The sequence below is a fragment of the Schistocerca cancellata genome, chromosome 1, assembly GCF_023864275.1.
Source record: "Schistocerca cancellata isolate TAMUIC-IGC-003103 chromosome 1, iqSchCanc2.1, whole genome shotgun sequence".
Lineage (NCBI taxonomy): Eukaryota > Metazoa > Arthropoda > Insecta > Orthoptera > Acrididae > Schistocerca > Schistocerca cancellata.
Window position 1 is genome coordinate 826,398,952 of NC_064626.1, and position 21,698 is coordinate 826,420,649.

The 21,698-nt window shown below is 42.8% G+C and overlaps 1 protein-coding gene across 1 annotated transcript in view; it reads left to right on the forward strand.

Annotated features, from left to right (window-relative positions):
* The first annotated feature begins 1,584 nt into the window (after window positions 1-1,584).
* LOC126188593 (synaptic vesicle glycoprotein 2A-like) overlaps window positions 1,585-21,698 on the forward strand; it is a 137,181-nt gene continuing 117,067 nt past the window's right edge. Inside the window, exons 1-2 of the mRNA XM_049930198.1 lie at window positions 1,585-1,615; window positions 11,800-11,871. Coding sequence (XP_049786155.1) covers window positions 1,600-1,615; window positions 11,800-11,871 — 88 coding nt within the window. The 5' untranslated portion in view covers window positions 1,585-1,599. The remainder of the gene's footprint in view (window positions 1,616-11,799; window positions 11,872-21,698) is intronic.

Sequence of the window (21,698 nt, forward strand, 5' to 3'; positions counted from 1 at the left end):
CATCGTCGTCGTCGCGCGGGGCAGCCGCGCGGTCTTCGGCGCCTTGTCACGGTCCGCACGGCTCCCCCCGGCGGAGGTTCGAGTCCTCTCTCGGGCATGGGTGTGTGTGTTGTCCTTAGCTTAAGTTAAAGTTAGATTAAGTAGTAGGTAATCTTAGGGACCGATGACCTCAGCAGTTTGGTCCCATATGACCTTACCACAAATTTCCAAAATTAAAAAAAAGAAAAAGATAATCGTCGGCGAGTATGGTGGTAACCTGGGGGGAGGTCCCACTCTTCCAATGTTTTGGGGAGGCACAGCTGTGTTATTTCTGCCGTCATGGTTTGGAGAGCCATCGATAAGATTTCACGTTAGAGCTGGTAGCGACTGGGGGGATGGACACCTTGTGTCCTCATGTAGTCCCTCTTATGCGACAATATTGTAATGGTGTTTTTCAATAGGACATTGCTCGTTCACACATGGCGTCTCTAGGAACTGTCGTGTAATGTTGAGGATTCCTTGTGGTCAGCAAGCTAACCAGACCTGTCCCCAATAGAACATGTGTGGGACCAGCTTGGAAGTCAACTTCATACCAGTCCCAATATCCTGGATAGCAAAGAACAATTGCTACAGTTGTGAGCCAGCTTGCATCAGGAGAGTATTCAACGGTCTTATGGCACCCATCCCAACCGAATCAGTGCGTTTATCGAGGCCAGAGGCGGTGCAACGTGTTGCTGATAACGAGGTTCATACTAACAAGTTCCTTATAAATGTGAGTCGATATTGTCGTCGCTGAAATAACGTCACATGCGCTCTCAAACAGCGAAGTTTCATTTCTTTTCCTTCGCTTCTTCTGGATGCTTCATTTTGTTGTCAGACAGCGCAAATGTGAAAAGAACTTTCGTAAAAAGGCGTTTATCAACCAGGTAACGTTATAGGTACTCAAGCAGCAGTCGTAAAAGTTTCTTTTCTCGATTTCTCGGAAAATTAGCGTTTGCAGAACCTATATATGATGATGAAAAGTGCTCGATTTTCCATTATTTGTCGATCACCTCAATTCTGAGTCTGTTATGCGTAATGAATTAATGAGTGGTTTTTTTCAAAAACGCCGGTCGTTGTGGCCGAGCGGTTCTAGGCACTTCAGTCCGGAACCGCACTGCTGCTACGGTCGCAGGTTCGAATCCTGTCTCGGGCATGGATGTGTGTGATGTCCTTAGGTTAGTTAGATTTAAGTAGTTCTAGCGGACTGATGACCTAAGATGTTAAGACCCATAGTGCTCAGAGCCATTTCAACCATTTTTCTTTTGTCCGCCTCGCAACATAACGGGCTTATGGACTACATGGGAAGCAGTAAATATAGAATGCACGAACGTAGAGTCACTCTTTTGGCAAGTAATCACACGACCTTGACTAGAACTCGAGAGTACGCACAGTGGCTTAGGCAGAGAGGGCAATGGGCGAGAGGAGGGGGGTAAAATGTTTTGCCGTGGCAGGCTGGGCGCCGCGGAAGCGTGACTCGTGACGCAGCTCCTCACGTGGCGGGGTCGCGGCAAGCCGCTATTGCCCCGCGCCGCAGCGGCGCACGGCCCTCAGTCGGAAGACGCCGCCGCCGACGCCACCATGACCGCCGCTGCAGGTAAGCCACTCCGCGCTCGCAGCAGCTGCTCGCTCCGCTTAGCCTACACAAACACTTCACACAGCAAACAGATCTGATTAAGCCTAAGCAGTTCTAGTGACTGACACAAAGTTATATTCACTGAATCCTCGGTAAAGATTTGTAGGACCGAAACTCCAAACCAAAGTCTGTCTTCGCATTGAGTTGGTGACCTGTTTCAACCCACTTGTTAACACAGCAATCCATGGCTCTTACATCTGTGCATGCTGATAACCACCATGCTATGTTTAATGGAAGGTGCTAACTGTACCAGTACAGACCAATATATCTCCGCTCCCGCTCCCTTTTTCTTTTCAAGTCGCAAATGGTATGCAGAAAGAAAGACCTTCGCCACATCTACATCTACATACATACCCCTCAAGCCACTGTAACGTGTGTGACGGAGAGTATCCTGCACCATTACTAGTCGATTTCTTTGCTGTTCCACTTGCAGACAGAGCGAGGGAAAAACGACTGTCTATATGCCTCTGTACGAGCCCTAATCTCTTTAATCTTATCTTTCTGGTCCGTACGATAAATGTCTGTTGGCGGTAGTAAAATCGCTCTGCAGTCAGCTTCAAATGCCAGTTCTCTAGGGATTTTCTCATTAGTGCTCCTCGAAGAGAACGTCGCCTATCCTCCATTGATTCCCATTTAAGTTCCCGTAGCATTTCCGCAATACTTAAGTGTTTTTCGATCCTACCAGTAACAAATTTAGCAGCCAGCCTCTGACTTGCTTCGATGTCTTCTTTTAATCCGACCTGGTGCGGATCCTAGACACTAACAGTTCTCAACAATGGGCTACAACAGTGAACAAAACGCGCTCTTTTACAGATGAGCCACATTTTCCCAAAATTCTGTCAACAAAGCGAAGCCGACCATTCGTCTTCCCTACCACAGTCCTTACCTGTTCATTCCATTTCATACTGTTTTGCAACGTTAGTCCTAGATATTTACTCGACGCGACTGTGCCAAGCAACGCACACTAATATTGTATTCGAACATTTCCCACTTATCTATTTAACGTACATTTTTCCGCATTTAGAGCTCGCTGCCATTCATCACACCAACTAGAAATTATATTTAAGTCATCTTGTATCCTCCGACAGTCACCTGTCCATACGCCACAGCATCATCAGCGAACTGCCACAGACACTGCTTACCCTATCCGCCAGATCATTCATATGTATAGAAAATAACAGTGGTCCTGTCACACTTACGTAGGGCACTTCTGACGATATCCTTGTCTCTGATGAACACTCGCTGTTGAGGACAACGTATCGGGTTCTGTTACTTAATAAATCTTCGAGCCACTCACATACCTGGGAACCTATTCCGTATGCCTTCGTTAACAGTGGACAGTGTAGCTCCGTGTCAAATGTTTTACGGAAATCTAGGACTGCGGAATCCGCCTGTAGCCCTTCAACCCACAGCTCCCAGGATCTCATGTCAGAAAAGTCCAAACTGAGTTTCACACGAGCGATGCTTTCTAAAACAGTGCTGATTTGTGGACAGAAACTTTTCCTTCTCAAGGAAATTTATTACATTGGAACTGAGAAAATGTTCAAGGATTCTTTAGCAAACTGATATTGAGGATATTGGTCAGTAATTTTGCAAGTCCGTTCTTTTACCCATCTTATATACAGGAGCAGCTTGCCCTTTTTTTTCCAGTCGCTTAGGAGCTTCGCGTTGGGCGAGAGATTCGCGATAAATGTAAGCTATGTAAGGGGCCAATGCTGAAATGCTGACGAGTACTTTTTATAAAACCGAATTGGGATTGTATTAGGACCTGGCGATTTATTTGCTTTCAACTCTTTCAGTTGTTTCTCTACACTAGCGCTGCTTATTACTATTTCCATCATATAGGAGTCTGTGTGGTAGTCAAACGACGGTATATTTGTACGACTCTCCTGCGTGAACGAGTTTTTAAACGCAAAACTTAAAACTTCGGCTTTACTTTTGCTGCCTTCTACTGCCACACCAAACTGGTTAACGAGTACCAGGATAGAACTCTTAGACTGGCGTAACGATTTTACGTAGGACTTCTGCATGAACCCAAATTACTTGAAGAAATGCAGCAACCACGGCTGATGATTATTTCGTTTGGCTCAAGTGCCTGCTTGCCTGCGGTATATCTTCCAGCTGGAAGCCACTTCGGTGATTTGCGTGTCCCTAAGTTACCCAGGTTGTCCGATAGGGGAATGGGACCTACAGTTTAACTTGGAATCCAAACCAAGTGCCGTTCCTTGAGAATGTTCACACCACTGAGAGGTGAATTCTAGCTTAATGGCGAACTGAAAATATCGGTAGTCTGACCTCAGTTCGATACCGCGAACATTCCAGGTGCGACGCACGCGCTTTAGCGCTAGACTAGCACGCCCGACAACTTATCACTTATTGTGTAACAGAGGCGTTCCGATACTTAATTGTTAGCAAGAACCTCAGGAAATGGGGCGTCGTGCACTATGGCGACTGACTGTGTCAGTATGGGGAGGGACAAACTTTCAGTTACCTTATGAAGTTCCTCCTTTGTCCTGATTCGTGAAAAGGGCTTCTGCTGTAACTTCATTTATAAATTGTCAATTGATTGATTTGTCCGTGTCTCATATGTTCACTACAGCTTTGTTTGGTACTTCTGACATGAATAAAAAAATAATATTTGTCCGAACAGGAGTTTCGGTCTTTCAGTCATTTTAAACTTGCGTAATACGTTTGTATCTTCGTCAGTAAAACATTTTATCGACTGAATTTTGAACGCTGAAGGTTTATTTGTGTAATCTGTAGTTCCTTTTCCTCTTTTATACGCGTAAAACTAACACTTTCACGATCACTGAGGCGCAGCAGCATTCGCGATGTGGTATCTAAACGTACGAAGCTCATTGGAGATGGGTGACAGTCCGAAATGCATCTAAGCATAAATAAAGGTAGTGAAGAGTGGCTGGGTGCTGAACTTCTTCAAGTAATTCATTCCACTGTCACGGAGCTCGACCACCATTCAAACGGACTGATTAATGAATCAGATCTCATTTTAGCTTTCTTGGTCATTATGCGAAATATTTTCTAGAAGAAGTACTATATTTCCTTTTTGCGGCTGCATCTCTCCGCAGTGATGCTCGTCATTCTTGTAACGTCTGCCGCTGCGCTTTGGTGAGGTCTTCCGTGACACACTCACTCAGGCTGTTGGATGAACTCGTGACGAATCGTGCAACTGTTCTTTAAATCTCTTCCGTTTATCCAGATTGGTGACGGTGCTAGACTGACGAACAATACTCGAGGACTACTTGAACAAGGGCTTCGCGTGCGACCACTTTCGTACGTAAATTACTCTTGCTTACGATTCTTCCAACGAATCCGAATGTAGCATCTGCCTTCCCCACCGCTAATTTATGTAGCCGTTCCACTTTAAACGGCTCCGGCAGACCGTCCTATATACCGTACTCGAAGGTGACGTCACATTCCAGTGTCTCATCGCCGATCAGATCTTTCCACCTGTTTCAGCGCATTGCATTTGCACGTATTTCCATTTAAAGCCGGTTGTAAATCTTTCCGTCGGGTGCTGTTCATCTGCAAGTCTCTCTGCATTTCCTAAAAGATGCTAATAATGTCGCCTCCTTGTACGCAATTGCGTCATCTGCGAACAGCCTCGCAGCGTTACAAACGTCGTCCAGCAGGCCATCCGGGTGTAGCGTGAACAGCAGCGAACTGATGGTTGGGGACTGTGTGCAGTGGTTATCAGTACCGAGGTCTCAGTTTCGTTTTCCAGTGACCGTTCCAGTATGTTTTCTTTTTTTGGAGTGGTAAACTTCTACTCATCCTTCTTGCTGCTAAATGAGAAACTGCTTGAATTAATAAGGAGGTAAATTTAGACAAATGTCGCTGAAGGGGCTTTAAATCGGGAGCCATGTACTAGGCACTTGAACGTATTCTGTTCCGTCTTTAACGTTCATTCTAGTAGGAAAACGTAACTGATAGTATGTCTGTAGAATATCTAACGTCTTTAAAATAGCTTTCAATGGAATAGGCTCAAAGGTATGTTAAACTTCAGCATTCACCTCAAGTCTACTTCCTTCGCTGCCACTTTTAAAAATTAGGATGAGCGGTTAAATCGCGGCCCAGATAGTAATAATCGAATCAACGGACACGTATTCTAGCGGACAAGAGGTAGAAGATGGGGAGGAGACTGGCGGTTTGTTTCAGCGCCACAAATGATCTCTGTTTATTAAGACGTTATTATGTAGTCGAAAATACATGAACAACTCACAACACAAGATCACAAAAAATGAGTGATTATCAAAATGTTACACAATAAGGGATTGTACCCTAAACACGATAGCTCTGTAAAAAAACATCTGAAACAAAGTTATGTCGGGAGACATTCTTACATATAAGAAGGGAAAATTACACTACGCGACAGAATTAAAGGCTCACTTTCTCGATACCTCGTAAACGCCTCCCAGTGCGACGTATAAGTTTGAAATTTGGCTCAAAGGTGCCTACAACCTTCCTCTGTAATGGTGCAAAAGAGTGGCGTACTGCGACGTCACCCTCGGGCTCGACGACGCTTCATACAGCAAGGTGTCGACACGCACAATAAATAGGTCACAGTTTGGAAGTTCATGAGAGCTGTAGGGTGGGTTAGTGATGTCACATTGGCACAAAATTTCGCCTTAACCCTGCCCGACGTCACCCTGGACGCGTGACACTATGGGAAGGCATTCACAGCCCATCTTAGCTACATTTCACCCCTTCTCTTGAAGCCTCTGCGATCGGGGTCAGAAACGCGACATCTCGTGTTGAAATCACGCATTTTCTTTCTTCTGACACACCGCCGCTCACAAACGACACGGAAAAGCATCACGGTGCGGCATAAAAGGTGTCCATGAAACCACCCGTTTCCATGGGTCTTGATTCCCACACATTTTGCCTTCGAAAACGGCAGTTCGCAGTGCGATTAGCAACAGGAAGACGTGCATGACAATCTTTGACACTGCTGATACGGCCCAGACGATTTCACTCTTCTCTGAGGACACTGTAGGTCTGTAAATCCACTGATCAGTATCGCACTCCTTCGGAGTGAAACGCGACCGCAGGTTTTGCTCTCGTGTAGAGGTTGGAGCCACTAGGGACCATTCACAAGCATTCGTCGAAATTCGAACGTGATCCGAAGCAGCAAAAGGTATTTATGCGTTTCCAGCCGTCCTGTTTTCGGCCCTCTGTGTCGTGATCACGTGGAAGTACAACGTTAACATGCGCGTATACAAACCTGCGAAAGGTCCCTCTAACCCCGTCTCCCCCTTTCCTCAGTTCGGCAACATTCGCTGTGCCACGGGCACACCTTTATTGAACGAATTAGAAATGCACGCGTAGATAGGGAAACCCCACGCAAGGGGTGACGAAGGGGCTCCTAGCCCTCAGGTTCTAGAGCAGCCGCCAGCCTGAATAGGTACCGAAGTTTCTGACAGGTACGGTACATTTCTAATGTGATCAACAAAGTTGGGTGTGTGGTACCGCGAGTGTTACCGAACCTGTATCTTAGAGGGAGCCTTGGCCGTTTTACTCACGAAAAGTTAATGTTGCACTCCCACGTGATCACTTTAGGGGAGTGTCAAAAACAAGAGTATTTAAAGAGCACACGTACGTTTTGCTGCTTCGGATTTCGTTCAAATTTCGTAGAATGGTTTTGGACGGTCCCTAGTGGTTCCAAGCTGTACACGAGAGCAGAAATTGAAGTCACGCTGCTCTCCAGAGGGGTTCGATCACGTTCAGTGGAGTTGCAGGCTCTACTTAGAGGAGGGTCGAATCGTCCTGGTGGTGTGAGCAGTGTCAAAGTGTAAGTAGGCTGTTTAGATTTTTATATGGGTAATGCCACGTAGCGCTCTATATGAAAATCACTGGCTGTGCTGTGTGCAGTATGTGGCTAGTTTGCATTGTTGTCTGCCATTGTTGTCATGAACTGCTACAGCTGGATGTGAACAGCGCGTAGCGTTGGGCAGTTGGAGGTGAGCCGCCAGCAGTGGTGGATGTGGGCAGAGAGATGGCGGAGTTTTGATAATTTGTAATACTGGATGTCAATTATGAATATTAAGGTAAATACATTGTTTGTTCTCTATTAATATCTTTCATTTGCTAACCATCCCTATCAGTAGTTAGTGCCTTCAGTAGTTTGAATCTTTTATTTAGCTGGCAGTAGTGGCGCTCGCTGTATTGCAGTAGTTCGAGCAACGAAGATTTTTGTGAGGTAAGTGATTTCTGAAAGGTATAGTTTAATGTTACTCAGGGCCATTCTTTTGCAGGGATTTTTGATAGTCAGATTGCGTTGCGCTAAAATTATTGTGTGTCAGGTTAAGCACAGTCTTGTACAATTGTTCTAAGGGGACGTTTCATATTGTACAAATTGTTCTAAGGGGGCGTTTCAAAAGGTTGTCGAGAACGTCTTCCTGTTACTCATCGCACTGCGATCTGTCGTTTCAACCCAAAATGTGTGGGAATCAAGGCCCAGGGAAAATGGATGGTTTCATTGACGCCTTTGTGCCCCTCTTCCCCCCCCCCCCCCCATCCCCACCCTTAGGCCTTCCGTGTCGATTCTGAGAGGTGGCGTGTCTGAAATGTCTTCTTCGGCCACTTATAAGAAAAAAGCGTGATTACAACACTGGATGTCGCGTTTGTCACTTCCATTGGAGAGGCTGCAGGAGAAAGGGTTAAATGTGGGTAAGAGGAGCTGTGACTACCTTCTCACAGTGTCACACATCTACGATGGCTTTGGGGAGAATTATGAAAAAAATTTGTGCCAATGTGGCTTCAATAACTCAACTTATGCGTCACATGAACTTCTGAGCTCTGGCCTTTTTTCGCATGTAAAATCAGCTTGGTAAACTCCGTACGACGCTACACGTAGATTTTACATTTCGTCAGTCTGTATGAAAGGGACAAACAGTTACCCTTCACAGTGACTGTTATTGCGGGATAGTTCTACGAATGAAAGTTTCATGCAAATGGAAAAGCGTAGAAAGATTAGAGCTAAACATCTCGTAGTCATCAGTGTCATTATAGTGGGAATATTAGCTACGTTTGACAGGTTTGGCCAAACATACTAATAGACGCCTTTGTAACAAAACCATACTAGCATTCGCTTGAAATTATCTAAGAAAGATCTAGAAAACCAAACTCAAAATGTAAATATGGCGTACGTCGTTGTTGGTTGGGATAGCCCACGGGGTGGGTTCACCTTGTAAGTAGGCTGTTTAGGTTTTTATGTTGGTGACGCCACGTAGTGCTCTGTATGAAAATCACTGACTGTGCTGTGTGCAGTCTATGGCTGGTTTGCATTGTTGGAATATTTGCTATTGTAATGTTGGGCAGTTGGGTGTGAACAGCGCGTAGCGTTGCGCAGTTGGAGATGAGCCGCCAGCCGTGGTGGATGTGGGGAGAGAGATGGCAGAATTTTGAGAGAGGACGATCTGGACGGATATATATATATATATATATATATATATATATATATATACAAAATCTTTCATTTGCTAACTATGCCTATCAGTAGTTAGTGCCTTCAGTAGTTAGAATCTTTTATTTAGCTGGCAGTATTGGCGCTCGCTGTATTGCAGTAGTTCGAGTAAAGAAGACTTTTGTGAGGTAAGTGATTCATGAAAGGTATAGGTTATTGTTAGTCAGGGCCATTCTTTTGTAGGGACTATTGAAAGTCAGATTGCGTTGCGCTAAAAATATTGTGTGTCAGTTTAATGTTGATCAGAATAAGTAAAGAGATAAATGTCTGAGTACGTTCAGTTCTGCTCAGCTGGTTGAAAATCAAATAACGTAAGAGGTTTATCAGCACAGTAATTCATCAATTTTCAACCTGACTGTTAGAAAGCGTGTTCTTCCTCCAAGTAGATTGGCCTTTTTCCTTGCCAATATGTCAGTGTTGTGTCGTTTATTTGTTTGTAGAGGGCAGATGAGTGTAACGGATGCGTACATGGTGTTGTGTTACATTTGAGTGGTATGATTACACGAGGAAACGGAGAGGACGAAACCTACTGTTATCGAATAGCATCAAGGGCTTGCCGAGCTTAACGTCTCCATTTGACGGACGGGTTACCATCAACGACGCCATATGCCTTCACTTCATAAAATACTATGGGGAGGTTTGGAATTTAGTCCAGGAGATTGGTGCAAATCGCCGGCCAAATACTAACATTACAAATTTTATCCACCACCATAATTCGAATCATCCAATCAAAATGGTCAGACAAGAGTTTCAGTCTCATTATTTTCGAATACGTACGCAATGGCTCACTGTCACTAAATTTATAGAGAATTCGTTGAAGGAATTCTCAGAAACTAGCAGGAATGGAATAAAAATCAATAGAGACATCTTCGACACTATCTGGTTTGTAGACGATGTTACCTCTTTGGGCAGAAACGAAGAGGAACAACAGAAGGCATTTATCCAGATGAATCAAGTCTTCCTAGAGCGCGAGATGAACATAAGCGAAACGAAATTCATGAAGTGCATAAGAGACAAAAACAGAACGCAGCGCGCCTTGAGGACGAAAAGCTGAAACATGTGACTACCTTCGGAAATTCTATCAAAGTGGATTTTCGAATAGCCCAATGTAAATAACAATATCTCCTTGACTGTCAGGAAACTGTTCTTTAGTAACTACATTTGGAGCGGATATTTGCACGGGGCAGAAACTTGGAGGCGGTGGAAGGCGGAAAAAATCTGCAATCCACCGAGATAACACTTAAACGAAGAAATTCTGAGAAGAGAGGGAGAGGCAACGAGCGTACTCAAAACTGTCACCGCTAAGAGGAACAACATGGTTATCCATGTACTTTGCCTTTCGTCGCAGTTCACTATTCCGATTGTAGCAATGATGGAAGGAAGCGGAGATGTTGACCGAGACAGGAGTTCATGGATGAAATTAAAGCTGTCAGGAGATGTCAGGGTTTCAGCAGACTGGCATCAAGAAGGCAGGAAGTATGAACGACCGCCCCATCTTTCGCGCTGAGAAGAAGGCGGCGGCTTAACTACTGTTGCACGTCGTTCGGTACGTGATACATAGTTAGAAAGTGAGAGTCGGCGACATGCCTGTCTGCGCTAGATCCTTGTGGATGTAGTTTACATTTGTTTTGCCCCGAACTGTTACGACGTGTCAAATACGTGGATGAATGCGATAAGTGCTCTTCCTCTTTATTGCGGTGTTTCTAATGTTAAGAATGAAAATGGAATTAAAGCAACGGTGCCAGCACAGCGTAGTCCATTGGAAAGCATTGAGGGACCCAACGAGTGTAACGGCTCCATCTTGCCGACGGATCTCCAGCTGTGTCACACGCTGTCATTACGAAAGACACCACAGATATGTTCTAGAAGTAACCCAAGACATTGATGCATGGTCTACTGATCAGAAAATCTTCTCCACCACTGCTCCTCTCCTCACCAGCTAAATACTAATGGTGAAAATTCGTTTTGGGGCCAGAATTTTATCTGCCCACACACTACTAAACATCAGGTAGTCTGACCTCATATGAGTGTTGGAATAGCACACAGTGGAATTTTATTGTGGAGGGCTTTTAAATAGCCATGGGAGACTGTTGGGGTTATCCTTCAACAATGTAACAATAGGTACTTTGCTCATCCTTCTTCTACCAAGATCGTAATCTAGACCTCACAGCCTTGCTGTCGACGAAGTATTGCGAGGGTTACCATCACATTACTGGATGTCCTGGGATTCCCAAAATTTACTGTCGTCTTTATGACCTGCGCACGTATTATGCCATCGCCAAATTATAATCCGTGTCTGAAGTATCAGATGTGTGGCTCTGAGGTTAATTGTCTTCCGGGATGAAACTTCATGTCTGGTCTGCCTTAGATTAAAAAAAAAAAAATTAAAAATGAAAAGGCGGAAACAGCCTATTTAGTAACCTGTCTCTGTTGTGACGCGCGAAAATACTGTATCACATACTTTGTATACAAGTATATGTAAGTACATAAGTTAATTCTAATAGAGTGTTTTACGTAAAATGTCTAATAAAGCACGTACAAACGTTTAGTTATTCAAACCGTCACATCAGCGATAACATTCATATGCCGGCGTTTGCATGTCTCAGCATATTTGAAGATAAACTTTTTCGTGTGTGTTAACCTCTGCCTTTACGTTTTTCAGTCACCCACAACAACCATAACAATGCCTCAACGGAGAAGCCCGTGGCTTTCGAAGAAGCAGTTTCTTTAACAGGTGAGTACCGCTGTGTTTTGCGTAAATATCTACAATAAGTGCATATTTTGTTTCTTCCACTCGTGGCCAGGAAGTGAATTGTCTTGAAAAATGGATCTATGACCTTGATGGTCTGTCCTCTGCTGGAAAGCGACAAATCGAACGACGGGCTATTTGTGGTCTGCGTTACGCGCGTCCACTTCTGGGACGCCAGGCCCGCTTATTGGAGACAATTCACGTTGACACTGACTGTTTACTGTGCATCTCCTGCTGTCGCAGACTCCGTCCACGGGCTACTGAACACAGGCGCACAACATATAAAGGCTCCATGTTGTATCGATCTTACTCTAACAGAAAAAGGACTGTTAGTAAAATACTTTTTCTGTGGTAGGCAGTTACTTCTGAAAAATCTACAAGTATCTAAGTTTCAAAACACATCTCAAAGATTCAAATATTTGTCGCAAAGGGTGCTGCAATAAGAGTAAATAATAAAGGATGATTTACCTAAGCTGTTCACATAAAACATTTTTGGAATCGTTTGCAATAACGAATTAAATAAATTAAATATAAATATAAATTGTAACAAAATCTTCACTAAACGACGTCTAGTCTAGCATCAATTAAATATATAGATATCTTCACTTTCTGAATTGTAGCTACAGCAATTTCTGCTGCAGTTATCGCAGATACAAAGAGACAAATTCAAGTGCGTTTCAGTCCACGAAGTCTGATAATTTATAATATTTAGAAGTTAGGATTTGTCTGTCATTTAACATCAAATCGATTTCTGTAGTATCCCGAAGTTCATCTTCGATATGGATCTGTTGTGTTCGACTGACGCCGCCCGGAGTGGCCTTGCGGTTCTAGGCGCTGCGGTCTGGAACCGCGTGACCGCTACGGTCGCAGGTTCGAATCCTGCCTCGGGCATGGATGTGTGTGATGTCCTTAGGTTAGTTAGGTTTAAGTAGTTCTAAGTTCTAGGGGACTGATGACCACAGCAGTTAAGTCCCATAGTGCTCAGAGCCATTTGAACCAGCCATTTTGTTCGAATGACACTAATCACAATTGGCGAGGCTCTGCATGTGGTCTGAACGACGTATCAAACGGACGCCTATGGACTTACCATTCACCTGATAATTAAGGCAAAGCGCTCTTGTTTCTGACAGAGGCAAGAGATATGTGTGAATATCGTAAACTGAAGGGATTTTTGAAAGACGAAACTGAGATGTAAAGAAATTTAAATAACAACTTCGGTTGTAAAATAATTAATTTCGAGATATACACTTACATCACTTCAGCAGCGGCAACAAAAGGAAATCGCAAAGGAATGTGATCATAAGCATGGTAATTAAATTCCATTAGTGTCATCAAGTGTGCGATAAGTTCATCGCCTGCAGGAGGACGAATTTTCAGCCGTCGGTGCCAGTACTTTTGGAAAGGCTGTAGAGATTCCTTCGATATCGTAGCACACACTGTAACAATGAGATGTTTCAATCTTCTTTGGTTTTTGGAAATTGGCATAGACTTTCGAGCTCATCCAAGAGGAAAGGCATTGGCGCCCCATAAGGAAAACGTGTAGGGCACCTGATGCCGCTCTGACGTCGTACCTAGCTTTTGGGAAAGAGCTGACTGGGTGAGCGCTTCCCTGGCCACACATGAGTAGTGGGCCGGGCACTCACCGTGCTGGTACCACATACATGTTCGAGTTTTTCTGGTACTACAACGAGGGTCGGTAGCTTTTCGGTGAAAAACTGTGTTTGTCTGTTAGTCGAAAAGGTTTCTTCAACGAAGATAGAACTACAGTTATGTAGTCCCTAATAATTCAACATCTAACTTCACACTCCACAATCTCTGACGTCCAATCTGCCTCAGCCAGTGCAGATTCTCAGTAACCTGATAATGCATATTTCTTACGTTCAGCTTTCCACGATCTGTATACGTTTCTTCATTAGTAGAGAGATTTCTTCGAGGAAATAACTTATTCAGAGCAGAGTGAAACCCTGCTGGTTAACCCGCACGTGAAATGACGCATAGAAGCTGTCTGTGCACAAGATGTCAACACTGGACTGATGTATTTCAGAGACACTCGCAATTTCTCTGGAACTAATATGTGCAGTACGACAATAGCTGTGAGGATATCTTTTTTGTTCACTATGCTCGTACTTAGCTTGCCCTTTACCTTCTGCACAATATTCCAATGTCTTTCAGAAAGAATTGGTTGGACATCCGCTGAGCTGTCATTCTTGTTGAACATCGTTTGCCAGGATCATTTGCTCAGTACCACTCAACTATTCACTTTGCGTTTGCTCTGCTATTGCCTTCAAGAAGTGAAATAATTTCATTTAATTTGTAAAATAATTTTTTTAAACGCAGCCAGCGCTCGATGCACGTAAATTATAGAATCATAATATAAAGCTACCTTCCTCTGTACTCCTTTCGTACCGGTATCTTGGAAGTGCAACACTGTTTATTCCTTACCTGACGAGATGTACTTCTCCATTTTGATGTGAAATCACGAACTTATACGTTAAACAGCAACCATTTAGTATTTAAAACAGATAACTCCCAGGTTCTAAATAGCGTATTTTCTCAGAAACTACTTATTTGATTTCGTAGAGTTAAATGCGGTGAATTTGTCTCTTTCAGTTCAACGATACTAGCAGTTGAAATTACTGGAGTTAGGTTTGAAAAAGGGAAGTTGTTACCGATATCTCTGCAGTCAACGTAGCTATGACAAGAAATAATACATAGTTTAATGAGAGCTTTCTTATGAATCATTTGGGTGGGAACAGCAATACGATACTCAAATAACTTACGGGAATGTAGCCGGGTTATGTCATCCACACTGCCGATATTTCGACAAGGGCACACCCTGCCATACCTTGAAAATGGCAGGGTGCGCTCCTGTCGAAATATCGGCGGTTGTCGGACGACGTCACACGACTGCATTCACGTAAGTGATTCGAACATTGTACGAGCCGGGAGAAACTCAGGTGTCAACAATACGATATCTTAAACGATTCCGGAAGTATTTGAGGTGAACAGCATAGCTGACTCACTCTTGGTATACTTGAGCATTGTGTTGGAATAATAAACATTTTCACGCAGCTTTCGACTCTCATAATTTATGTAAGTGCCTTGAAGAGAAACATAAGACATTACGAGTTCTTCTTACGGAGCACCCGATGCTGTACAAGTCCATTTTGAAAAATGGGGAAACCGCAGGACAGTTGCTTAATCCACAATCTTTTATTGTGTACACGATCGGTTTCGGAACGGTTAAAGTTCCAACATCTGGTGTAAACAGTAATAAAAAATATTCTGTTACACTCGAACGGGAGGGGATCACAAATCTGAAATGTCAGATAAGGAACTACGGTACTAAAATTTCTAAATTAAACAAATTACAAGAGAGAACAGGACGTTACCTACAAATAAAATCACTCAAGCATTTGAAGCATTCCTCAATCAAATGTTGTCAAGGAACCAAAGGTTCCGTGTCAAAGGGGAAAAGGGACCTAAGAAATTCGAAAAAAATGAACATCACGACCGGACACCAAAAGTTACCAAAATAATGAAATATGTAAAATGCAATAAAAACGAGGAGAGGGAGGCGGGGGAAATCACATATTGCGCGGAATTACTTACAAAAATTCCATATCAGCCCCCCCCCCCCCCCCCGTGCTGCGCGAACGGGAATACAAACAGGAAAACTGTGTAATAGTAAATACTAGCCGTGAATACTGAAGCCGCACACAACCCAAGCGTAGACGCCGTACGAAACAGGCAACAGATTGGTGAAGTGGTTAAAGTGGGAAAGCGGGTACTAACAGTAGAAAGTAGACGGAGCCATCACAACATTGAAAGGGAGGAGGACCTGTGCGGATTTAAAGAACATAATTACCTCGCCAATTCCAGGTCAGCTGTGACAATGCATTTGACTGACAACCAACGTCAGCTGCAGTAGGTTAGTCATGAACGAACTGTCTTATACGCTACAGAGAAAGGTGGAATGCTCGATGTTCTGGAAGATACTGACATCTGAGCAAGTCTTCATTCCCATTCTCTCGATACAATTAATGAAAAAACAGACCTCTAACACTAAAATAGTTTAATTAGGACATTATCTAAGCACATTGAGATATCCACATAATGTAGTATTGTTCCTCGTTTTTTAAGTTTCGGCAGGAGCACTTGGAGGTATGGAGGAGAGTCGCCGGCTGGCCGCGGTGGTCTAGCGGTTCTGGCGCTGCAGTCCGGAACCGCGGGACTGCTACGGTCGCAGGTTCGAATCCTGCCTCGGGCATGGGTGTGTGTGATGTCCTTAGGTTAGTTAGGTTTAAGTAGTTCTAAGTTCTAGGGGACTTATGACCTAAGATGTTGAGTCCCATAGTGCTCAGAGCCATGTGAACCATTTTTTTTTAGGAGAGTCGCCATGTCCTGCACAGAACACAGGCGTAATCTTATACATCATGCACTCTCTCAGTCTCGAAAATTATTCGGGGTACAGTGTGGGCACAGTAAAATGGCCGTATGATAAGAGGGATTTTCGGAAAGTAAGTTCCGATCGCTTGTGAAAGGGAAACCACTGTGAAAATGCGATGAAGTTTTGCACAGATGTGTTGGGTGTTTTCTGTAGTATACCTGTCGATGGCGGCAGGTCGCTCTTTCCAATTCCGAACGCACAGTGAACACGTAAAGATGCCTAGAAAATAGTGGCTCCTGCCAAATATGAGGGCCTGGTGAGAGGTTTCGCCTGATGCCATGCAGGCTACATAACATAACTGTCAACCGTTTCGTTCTTCGTGACAGTTCTCAGCCGCACTCTGCAGGGGCAATGAAGATGCTCCTGCAGCGTTTCCGATGGGAAACGCTCACATGAAGCGCTGGCTGTGAAGACAACATTTTGGCATTGACAACGAGGTGCAGAAGAGGTTTAGATAATCGGCTGCCTTCCATGACGAGGTTATTGGAAAGTTGGCACAGCGCTACGATAGTCTGCCGGAGCGGCAACTATGTAGAGAAATAGCTGTAAGGTATAGCTAACTATTGCAGATAAAACAGTTTTGATTTTCACGGTAGTTTCCTTTTCGCGAACTATCGGAACAAACTTCCCCAGTAGCCCCCATATTTCATGGACCTTAAGACAGACAACCCAACTTACATTATCTACACCGGGGCATACGATGCAAGTAGGGTTTTCCTGCCCGGTTTTATTTTACTCACTCTGTACAAAGATGGTAGTGACATGAGTGTTTTTTGGAAGGACTGTACAATGTTGTCATTTTAATTCTATTTGTTGCAACAATTTTAAGGGAATTTATAGAAAGTTTACGGAAACGCATTTTTTGATGACGTAATCCAATTTTACACAAATAGGAAACTTTCTTGTTATGTTATTGAAAATTGGTGAACGTAATGTTCGAACAAAATCTTAGCAATAAATCATATTTTTATATGATCCAAACTGTAACTGAGCACCTAACATATGAAAATTTCAGTTAACTGTGGAAAAAAAAATGGCTCAGGAATCGAGTATCAAGCAGTCACCCGTTTGATTTTGTAAAGAGAACAGATCACTAGGTTTGTAATTAACCTGTTCTTACGTTTTCCGGTCAGAAGACTTTCTACTTTTTACCAGCGTATGAAAAAAAGAGTTATTCACATTACTTACAGTGAGAAAAATTATCTTAAATAGGCCAAAAAAAAAACGGCACTTCAGTACCGCAGCAATTGTCTTGCAAACTGTGGTACGTATGTTGTGTGAAATTGAGTGAATACCTGAGAAGAAATTATTTTGCTGTTAGCTGCTGATAATTGCCTTGTTATCAAAATGTGTCGTGGGGTGGGCGCCCATCGGGGAGGGGGGGGGGGTGGGAGGCACAGCCGTGTGTTTGTGACAATGTTAGCACTACAAATGTCCTTACTGGTTTGGCGCGGCGGGGTACGACAGTCACATTGTAAAGGCGCTAAGATACACGTGGGTAGTGTGCAGTTGGATCACCTATGTTGGCAGCAGCCGTAGTTCGAGGGGTTACGAGAAACTACTAGCTATTTATTTGGAAATCGTCGCTTTAATCTTTCAGCAAAAGTTGTTGGTGCCTCATATCTATGGTGACAATGGACGAAATCTACTGACGTGACTCTCGTCAGTATGACTGACACTTGAAGCGTCTGTGTTGTTATTTAATGAAATAGTCATTTCCTCCACTGACTTTCCTAAGACAGTCTCACTCTGTCACGCTCTTTCCATCATACTCTTAACAATTTTCTTTCCGTCTTCAAGGTTTGCGATCTTACAGCTTCTTTTGTGAGTGTCTCAGCTGCAGACCGGGTAAATTTTTTTATTATTTCTGGCAACGTAATCATTAATTTGGCCCACATCAATACTTATTGGGTTGAAATGTCAGTATTAAAGGGGTAGTATAGTAATTGTATGCTCATATGGTTCTTCCAGCCCATCGATTTCGTACCTGGTGAAATGTGGTTTGTGGAGAGCTGCATCAGTTCCATAATAATAAGATTGTCACTCGTAAGTTGAAACACTGAAGCCAATAAATAACATCCTCCTATAGGATTGCTATGGTCAGTGTGTTGCCAAGAAAAAGAAAATGATATAGAGCATTACCAAGAACAATTGTCGACAGTTCCCCAGATTGGGTTTCCTGAGTCTGCGAACCACCGGGTAAATTACTACGATTCACATCTTCATGATAATCTTCTTTCTTCTTTGATTTAAGTGCAGGAGACGGTTTGGGATGAAATTGTGCGAGGTGTCCGCTTGCAGGAGAAGTAGTCTGGTTCCCCTTGACGGAAGGCATTACCGTTGACTCTTTAGTTGTACAACCTGTCTAGCTTTATTTTTGAGTGTGGGCAGTACTGTCCCAAGTTTCATCAAGCCACACCACTTCGTCGATATTCATTACACGGATATACCACAGAAATTGTCATCAGCATGCAGCTACAGTACATCCTCCTCCTCCATCAACAACTTGTGACCACTATAATGAAATTCCACTTTGTGCAAAACTGTGAATAATGATGTGTGACTGCCTTGAAAAGATCTGCTGCCTTAAACGTGTTAGTGTTACACGTCCCTTTCCACAGCAATAACCATAAACTTGGCTATTGAATCCTCAGCAAAGGAATGGAGTTCCAAGCTTGGATGTTCTCCTACTTTCTCGATCATTTCCTTGCCAATTTTCACCACAGCGGTTTTGTTTATATTCAGAGTATCAATTACCTTGTTAACGAAGAGCTACGAGCACGTAACACGCAAATCGTTTCTCCTGACTCTCTTCATTCGGCAATCCCAAGAGAACATCGAACTTTTCCATTCGTAGCTTTCGACGAACTTGCTTCCGTTATTGTACAGTAAAGCAGCGCAAATCATAGTAACAACAAATAAAATAACAGTTTTCGCAAATGTAAAAACGAACACAAACAAAATCACCTCCTGCGACGAACCCTCACACAGAAAAACATGTTGCCTGAAACTGAAGCGTAGTATAAGCGGGAAGCGTTGCAGTGGTAGGGAGCAGGTGTGGCAACCGCAGGTGCTTGCTGCGGCTCCAGGTCTTGTGGGAATGCCTAAACGCGTACCATGCCTTCGGAGTTGGTCTCACGCCATTAGTTCTGTCGTAACTGTCACATCATAAGCTAATTTTTAACATCGTGTAGTTCTCCTACGTTTTTGTGTTATAAAACGATAAGTCTTACAGATAGACAACATTTTAATGCAGAACTGTTTTTTGAGAGGAGAGGTTTATTTTTCACGAACGTAAATTTGACATTCTGCAAGTTTGCTTCCTCTAAGTGAGAGGATGTACTTCTTCGAAAATGTCTTTCTATCTCTGATATTACTTTCTTTCTTACGAAAGGACTCATTAAATAAATGAACTCCTTACGTACGTGTAAGTCAGGGTGTCAGCTTTTCGTTACCAGCAGCAGTCTCACATTATTACTGCATTACATAATAAACACAAATTTACAGCTACAGAAAAAAACACTGTTACCATTCACAGATAATGCTAGAAACTTAAATGATGGGAATACGGGCGGGACCTTACGTAAAGAGTTGCAGCTGTTAACGCGTCAACAGCGAGATATATGAAGCGCACGACAATGTACACACAGAGATATGCACTGTACACAGACCAAAAACTTAGGAAGTTTATCAGACTTCAGAGAAAATTGTGGCAGTAATTTAACACAGCGTTTCTTAATCTTTTCGATGTCCACTTTTATAGTTTTTATGTTTTTAATCCAACATTATGAAAAAGTATTGCTTGCAACAAATATAACCCATTTATTTGCTTCAAAAAGAAATTTAAAAATTAATCCAAAAGCTCATGAAGTAATTTAAATTTAAGATCACAGTCAAAAAGAAACTCTCAATTTAAATTCGAATGAGATGAGAGTTAGTGGTTCCTGGTTTCCCCCAAATATATGGGATTTTACGATAACAGCTGAGACCGTACGCATACTCGGCCTGAAGTCTGTTGCGGAATTTATATTTTAATGTTACATAATCTGAGAAACCCGTTCCCCACATTTATATAATCTACAAATGGTAAAAGTACTAACATGAGATCTTGCGACGATTGAGAATACTCATATTTTGACCTGTCCAGAATTACGCTTGTGGCATTGATGGTCATTTGTAAAACTTTGATTAAAAGCTTCATTCAAACCTTTGGATAACTACTTCTATAAATGTCTCTCCTATTTCAACCACTGCGTCTGCTAAAAATCCGTTTACTTGTTGAGATGCAGACATACTCAATTGAGCACGTAAACATTATACAGAATACTATTTCTTACAAGTAAGATTTCTTTGTAGTCAGCAATTAAGTTTACTTGTTTGCCTAGAAGGGTTAAATAAAAGTCTTTGACTTTTTAAAAACTATGCATTTCGGCCAGAAACTCAGCTGAAGCCGTAGAGCTACTTGGGAGAACTTCATGAGTATAACAAACTGATACTTATCTATACTAGCCAAGAATCCTAAAAACGAAAGCATTTCATCATATTTTCTAAGGTTTTCAGAAAATGATCCGGACTGATTTCTTGTAGAAGCTCCAACTGGCCTAAATTCTATTCGCGCTATTTAGGTTGTATCATTTCACTACTATCATAACTATCCCTAGCAAACTAGTTGGTTGTTAAATCCGAAGCATAAGCTCCGAGTTTTGCACCTTAAAGGGCCTTTTTAAGCCACCTCTAATCCCGCAACAAAACGTGAAAAACCTTTTTAAGGCGAAAAATTCACTGGCAGCTATATTTTAAGCCGAATAAAGTTTAAATGGTTACATACATTGGTAACATTGTTGTTAATGGCGGATTATAAAACCAAGACAGTTATTACATTTAGAGCATAAAATGGTAACGACTTATCAACAGAGTTGTGGAGGACAGATTAGTTAAACAAATAAATAATTATACACCAATAGGAGAGAGAGACATGTAGGATGACCGAGGAACAGAACAGTGAAGACAGAACAGGCTGCAGGCTTACAGTATGAACTGAAGAATGAGATGATGACAACTGATACAAACACTTATTTTTATATAATTTTTTTAAAAGGTTGGGAAAGACGAAGGATAAAGTTGAGGATTATAAAGCTTAATACAGCTCATCGCTCTGATGATAGATGATAGTGCACTGTAGCACAGATACAGGTGGTGATTTGAAGGGCGTACTACAGTATAATGGCTTCTTGAGAAATTGTTTCCTCACTTTTGATGTTTGCTTGAAACGATAGGGAGCTGGGTGAGGAATGGAAAGGTACTGGGGCCACAAAATAAAGTGTTATAGAAAAGTCGGATATTAACGCAAAAAATTAAATCT